This window comes from Stigmatopora nigra, chromosome 11, assembly GCF_051989575.1.
Source record: "Stigmatopora nigra isolate UIUO_SnigA chromosome 11, RoL_Snig_1.1, whole genome shotgun sequence".
NCBI classification, from domain to species: domain Eukaryota; kingdom Metazoa; phylum Chordata; class Actinopteri; order Syngnathiformes; family Syngnathidae; genus Stigmatopora; species Stigmatopora nigra.
Genome location: NC_135518.1, coordinates 13,562,162 through 13,569,210, shown reverse-complemented (window position 1 = coordinate 13,569,210; position 7,049 = coordinate 13,562,162). Strand labels below are relative to the sequence as shown.

At 40.0% G+C, this 7,049-nt stretch overlaps 2 protein-coding genes across 2 annotated transcripts; both read right to left on the bottom strand.

Moving 5' to 3' along the window:
• Window positions 1-1,074: 1,074 nt before the first annotated feature.
• On the bottom strand, window positions 1,075-4,094 carry cxcr1 (chemokine (C-X-C motif) receptor 1). The gene is made up of 2 exons (XM_077728626.1): window positions 4,067-4,094; window positions 1,075-2,156 (listed from the first exon to the last, which is right to left on the bottom strand). Exons 1-2 carry the CDS (start codon window positions 4,092-4,094, stop codon window positions 1,075-1,077), a joined length of 1,110 nt encoding a protein of 369 aa, XP_077584752.1.
• On the bottom strand, window positions 4,075-6,875 carry nabp1a (nucleic acid binding protein 1a). Its single transcript, XM_077728754.1, has 6 exons — window positions 6,180-6,875; window positions 5,708-5,846; window positions 5,557-5,628; window positions 5,093-5,177; window positions 4,916-4,985; window positions 4,075-4,811 (listed from the first exon to the last, which is right to left on the bottom strand). The coding sequence occupies exons 1-6, from the start codon at window positions 6,271-6,273 to the stop codon at window positions 4,600-4,602; spliced, it is 672 nt and encodes a 223-aa protein (XP_077584880.1). The 5' UTR covers window positions 6,274-6,875; the 3' UTR covers window positions 4,075-4,599.
• Between the last annotated feature and the right edge of the window lie 174 nt (window positions 6,876-7,049).

Sequence of the window (7,049 nt, the reverse complement as noted above, 5' to 3'; positions counted from 1 at the left end):
GGCCAGCTCGGAAAGTTTGTAAGGGGGGAAATGAGAGTGGTGGGGTCCGGCGGGCGAGGCTTAGGGACGGGATGGCAGCTGCCATGAGTTGGGAGTAACGCCCACTTTGGCATTTTTAGCCAACCTGGGGTCAGTGGGACGTGTGAGGTGGGTGGTAGGGCGAGCCAAACTTGGCGGGGCTGGAGGGGGGACCGAGGGGGTAAATGGGTCTCCTGAAAAGTCACTTTGGAAGAAGTTTAAGAAAAAATAAAGATGATTTTCAAAAGTTAAAGAGGTGCAATGTACAAAGGCAATCACAGTTACGCAATGACTCTCAATTTTAGCTATCTATTCAATGATTGGTAGATTAAAAACAGCAAAAAAATGTATACGAAAGCGAAAATCATGTCATTTCTAAATTGATGTGTTTGGCAGGATGTTTTGTCATCGTGTTGACATGGCAATGTTAATATGTTGCAAACTTTGAGAAACATGTTCTAACTAAATGAGGGTGACAGTCTATATAACCCTTTTTAAATCTAAAAAAAATATGACAATAAACAAAAAGTGTATTTTTTAACGGTACTCGGACTTTTGGTCGCCGGTCAAATGGTGACAGAGAGTTTAATGTTGAAGTCAGATATCAAAATTATATTCATGAGGGAGAGTTTATTATCTAAGAGAGAGAAATTTATATCTAAGTACTGTTTAATATTGAAGTACTGTTTAATATCTAAGTACTGTTTAATATCCAAGTACAGTTTAATATCTAAGTACTGTTTAATATCCATGTACTGTTTAATATCTAAGTACTGTTGAAAACAGTAGATATTTAGATATTAAACTCTCTCTCATGAATATAATTTTAAGAGCTGGTTTCAACAGTACTTAGATATTAAACAGTACATAGATATTAAACAGTACTTAGATATTACTCTCTCTCTCATGAATATAATTTTGAGAGCTGGTTTCAACAGTAAACCATTTGACTGGTGACCAAAAGGGACCAAAAGACCGGCAACCAAACGTCCAGTGCCATTTTAAACAACAAAAGCTTGACAAAAAATCTGAGTCCAACCGTCCTTTAAGAATACCTCACATAAACGTTGACGTAGCGTCAGACGTGAGCGAAGACCTGCTGGTCCTGGACACCGAAGTCCTCTCCATGACTCCGGCCTTCCTCATCAGCTGCCTCAACCTCCTCCTGAACTTCTCTCCCACGAAAGCATACAACACAGGATTGACACAACTATGCAGCAATCCCAGACTGTGCGTACCCAACAATGCCCGGTCCACCGCCGTCCTCGCTGGGCATCCATAGCTCACGATCTTCGCTCTGAAGAAAGTATCAGTCATCACCGCCAGGTGGTACGGCGTCCAACACAAGAGGAAGGCGGCCACCACCGAAACGATGACCCTCATGGCTCGCTGTCTCTGGAATCCGCCACGGACTCTTAGCAACCTCTGGACGGTGACCCCGTAGCAGAGTAGCATGACGGTTAGCGGTATGACGAAACCTAGACCATGGCGAAGAACCCGGGTGGCTAAACGCCATTCGTCGGCGCTGCTCGGGTCGTAGAATTCGGCGCAAACCATGTGACCAGATGACGAAAACGACGAGTAGAAGAATCCTGGTAAGGATAGGAAGGCGCCAATGGCCCAGACCGCCATGCAGACCCCCCAGCTGGTTCGCCGCCGGTTGGAACGCCGCGATTCCGTAGCTCGGACGATGACGGTGTAGCGATCCACGCTGATACAGGTGAGGAAGAGGATGCTAGAGTAGAAGCTGAGTTCTTGGATAATCGTGATTATTTTGCAAAAGCCGTCCCCGAAGATCCAACCCTTGGAGACGGAGGTGGCCCAGAATGGGAGCGTGGCGGCCAATAGGATGTCGGCAGCCGCCAGGTGGAGGAGGTACAGGTCTGAAGGTGGGAGGGCGTGTTTACTGAGGCCGATGACCACGCCCACTGCCAGGTTTCCGGGGATGGCCGCCAAGAAGATGAGGATGTAGAAGATGCAGATGAAGATGCCAGCAGCGTCCGGGATGGCGAAGGGGCTGCAGGGTTGCGTCTCGGGGTTGAAGATGAAGTCGGTGTCGTTGTAGGTGAAGTTGTAGTTGTAGTTGAGGTCGTCGTAGGCGGAGCCAAAGTCGATGGTGTAGGAGGAGGAGCTTAGATCTAGAGAGAGGAGGTTTGGGAAAGGTTTTGAAGGTTTTTGGAAGGTCGGAAAAAGTTAAATTGGCTCAAAATTGTTTGAATTAAATGGATGTGGATTTGGTTTAAAGGGGGAATAATAATAATTATTACAATTTTGGGTGGATTTAATTTGGAATTGAAATTAGAAGAGATTATAGGCAGAAATTGTTAAATTTTGACATTAAAAATTCAATATTAACAGCAGCTTTTTTGTCCATTTTAACTTAAATAAATGCAAATAGTGACAAGCAGTAAAAATTAAATGCATGGGAGTAAATGGGGAATAATTACTGGCTCATTAATGACTAAATTTGAATGTAAATTCACATTTTTGCCATTAAAATATTACCTTTTAAATTGCTTAAAACTTAATACAACAATTCTATAAATCACTGTCCTTCAGTAAAAAAAATATTTTCCATTTTGCATAACAGCCTAAAAAAACACTTTAATTTTACACCTAATATAATATATTCAAAAATTATACAATACAATACTTGCCAGTCATCCTGGTAGTTGTTGTGAGGGTGTTAGACGACATCAAGAACTACAAGAAACAAGAACTCTTGTCTTTTTTTCCACTCCCAGAATGGCATAGATTAGTCCATAATTACAAAGTAAAAAAGTTTAAATAAGAATGTATTTTAGCCATTTAAAACAAAAATGTTACTTACTCATTTTTGGATGTCTTCAGCTTGACTTCTCTTGTCCTTTTTTTTGTTGCTCTGGATGAAATCGGATGGTTTGAAATGGCTACCACGTCTATATATTTAAAAAAGAAACTTCCTCTTTGAAATGCACACCACATATTTTGTCATAGGATGGAAACCACTGTAGTATTTGTAAATATGAAAGTTTCAAATGTATACAAATCTGCAAAAGGTCATTCCAAACTATATAATAAAAATATGGGGAATATTTTTAGACATATATGTGACTATGTCGTTATGAAACTGGACAAAAATAAAGCAACTTTAGCCTTAACTCATTTCGATATCTCATTTTCTGAAGTATTTTATCCTCACTAGGATCACAGGGGGTGCTGGAGCCTATCCCAGCTGACCTCAAGACACCCTGAATTGGTGGCTAGCCAATCACAGGGCAAGAACAAGTAGACAGACATTTACATTCATACAATTTAGTGTCCAATCAGCCTACCATGAATGTCTTTTGGGAATTTTGAAGAATACCAGAGTACCCAAAGAAAACCCACACAGGCCCAGTTAGACCATGCAAACTCCACAAAGCTGGACTGACCTGGATTTGAACCCCCCAAAAAACTTACCAGTCAACACGCTTTAACCCAGGGGTAGGAAACCTATGTCTTTGGAGCCATATGTGGCTCTTTTGATGGGTGCATATGGCTCCACCATTTTAAATTATATTTTTTCTTCCTTAGGCTCTTCTGCATGGATTCTGTCATTAATACACATTGATTAGCAACAGTTAAACCATGTTTTCAAAAGAATTCACTTTTTTTGACTTTCAAAGTGGTTGAAATGAAGAATAAATACTCACATTTCCATGTATTTTGACTTATACATTCGGAGTATAGTTCTCAGGGAATAATGTTTGAAAATATGAATTGTTTATGGCTCTCTTCGTCAAAAAAGGTTCCCAATCACTGCATTGGTGGCAATATTTGTCCAAAACATTTGAACAGGTTTGAAAGTCAATCTTAGTTCAAATGGACATTAATGGACATCAATGGAGTTTGGACATCAATGCAAATGTGCATTTCAAGTAGAAATGTGGAGTAATACTAAGCAGGAGTCAATAGATGAGGTGCTTGGTGCAACTAAAGGATATGAAGAAATGGTGGAGTAATATGTTGCTTAAAGTTGTTCACTCAGTAAATGTGTAAAGGGGCCTTGAAAAGGAAGAAAATGTACCAAAGTGCTTGAGGAGAACACCTTGCATTTCTGATGTCAACTTTATTTGGTTAACTCCTGTCAGCCAGTTTGAAGTGGTCCCACTTAAAAGATGGTACAGCAAATAAAAGTAGTTTAGTAAGAGGGAAGTAGAACTTAACTAAATCTGTGTAAGTAAAATGACTGATTTCTTCCTTATAAATCCAGATGAAGTTTGGTAAGGTTGTCATTTAGAAGCCATTTACAAAAACTCCTGTTCCTTGATGACAAACATTTTCCACACTTTAAAAAGTGTTTAAGTCGTACATAATGTCCTGGGAATTTTTGACAAAGATGACGCGGTTTTTGTGCTGAAAAAAAAGCAAAATATGAATCCAAAAGAGAAAGTTTGGCACTGCGATTGCAGGATTCCCAAGATTTTAAGGACAGAATCGTATTTGTATTCCTCAAGAACAAATTGAATTCAAGTGAGTTTAAAAAGAAGGGAATGACATCCAGTCAAATCCGGTTTCGGTTCAGTTCAGTCCGATCTGGTCTAGATGGAGTTTTGTTTTTCATCTTTTGGCACGTCGGGGGTCCCTGCCATTGCTAATATTAATCGACGACTTCGCCGCGGTAGACGGGGCTCCGGCGGCAGGAGTGGGCGTCGCCCCGTTGCCAGGGGAACGACCGTTTGGTCGCCCGTACGCCGAGTCTCGAACCCCGCCAGGGGCGGGGCCACTGCCGCCGCTGTTATTGCCAGAAAATGGCGGCATAGAACCGTTACCTGGTGGTTGAGAGTGATGGTGAGATGTTTGTTTTTCCTAGTTTGGGTTATAATTTAGTAAAATAGGAGAATATTATGTTTACTGGGTATAATGTAGTACTTACCTGGTGCAGGGGATGTACCTGAATTTTGATTGGGTGGAGAGTTGCCCCTCTGGTTTTGGTCAGGTTTGCCCTAATGGACAAAAATAATACATTTTTTAATTTAAAAAAAATGAAATATTCAGCAAGAATAGGCAACAAATTAGTCAATAAGCATTTTAAAAAGTGACTATTACTTACAGACTTGTTTTGCTGGTTGTTTTGGGCGAGCAGCTCAGGATTTGCCTCACTAAAATTGGGCACTTCTGAATATACCATGCAAAATCTGTCAAAAAAAATCTATTAAATTTCACATTCAAATTACACTAATATTTCTTAATACATTCCTTTTTATTTTACTTTGTACTTTAATGATGAGTGATGAGTATGTTCATACTTTAGTCCTTTCTTTTTGTTTATGTTTCTTATGTACTGTTAACGGATGCACTTTTTTATTTGTATCGTATCTTGTGCTGACCCCGCCCATCTATCCAATTTTTAAAGTCAATGTGGCCCCCCGGGCCCAAAAGTTTGCCCACCCCTGCTCTAAATGCATTTGATTTTAAATTTGAACTAGATTGAGATTTCTTTTATACATTGGAATTACCAAGAAATTGCCTTTACTTAAAAACAGCCTTCAGAACGGGTGTCAACTAATTACTCACTCTCCAATCTTCTGTAAATCTCCACCTCTGCCAGTGTAAAGCGTCAGGCAACCTTTCCATATTGATGCATACCTAAACAAAAAATTCAATCAAATCAATTGCCAGTTCCTTTTCAGTCTACAGCCTTTTTAGTGCAAAAACTTCAACTCACCCTCTAGTAAGTTTGATAATATCACCAGGCTGAATAAGACTTCCCAACTCATCCCAAACTGAGATGGCAATGCTTCCACTTTTGTCCGCCACTTTGCAAGAACGCACTTCATGACCATCTTTCGTCTTGGTCACTCGTCCTAGTTTCAGAATGGAAAAAACATTTTTTATTGCTTACCCTTTAATTAAAAAGACATGGCATACTCATATACAGTTCAAGATTACATCATTTGATATACAAGTGTGATCTACTTGTATGGACAATAAAATACATTGTATTATAAATATATAAAACATAAACATGGCTGTAGACGTATATTTTACAATGCAATTGACGGAGAGATCCGTCAATGGCAACCAGGAAGTTAGACGCACACACACATGTATACCTAAAATCGTGCCTGTACCTTTAAGAGCACAAGCAGTCCGAGTAAAGGACATTCAAGAACCATCGTGCTGGCTTAAAAACTTACCTATTTCCAAAACGATGAATACAATATTGAGGTTTTTCAAGCCAGGCTTGACGTCTTTAATCAAGAAGACGGCTTCGGTCGAGGTTGCTGCCATTGTCTGCGCCGATGCCACCCGACCATCCACCCACCATTCAAAGCTAGCTGAGCATATTAGCTTTGACAAAAACGCCTTCAGAACTCAATCCGATCGTTTTATAGACGCCGTTTCAAGTCGAATGAAACGATCAAACACAATAGCAGTGTTTATAAGTGTTTTTTTAACCGATCGCGTAAAGATTGATAACTATAAGCCTTTTAAGTGGAACTACCGGTCTGGAAAAGCCCGACTCAAAAACTATTGGCGTTTAGGCTTGTGATAGGCTTTTGATCATCTTTTTTTAAGATCCTCCTTCTATAACTATGTTCATGTTTAGAAAAATAGATATTAAATAACATGGATCGACTCCATTTTCTTTGTGTTACCTTTTCAGAATGACATTGTTGGCGTCGTCGGGTTACATTAGTGTGACTAACGGAAGCATGTGTCTCTATAAACTGAATAACCGGTTAAAGTTGGTAGTAGTGCGAATTAATAGCCCCAATAAGTTTGTTGATCTATCCGATTTTAAAAAAATACGCAGCAGGACAGCTAAGCAAGTTCTCAAGCAGCCACACACATTATTGCTTCTACTATGCCTTGGGACGTACGTCACTTTAGGCAGCCGGTTTCTGTTTATATACTGCCAGAGCGGTTCCATTTTCCTCTTTGTGGAGGGGTCAATGTGGGAAATACCATTTTGAGGAGGAAGTTCCGTGTCGTTTACGACGCATAATTTAGGCTTCATAGGAAACTACAAGTTTAATTGCACCAAAATACAATTCGTTTAACAT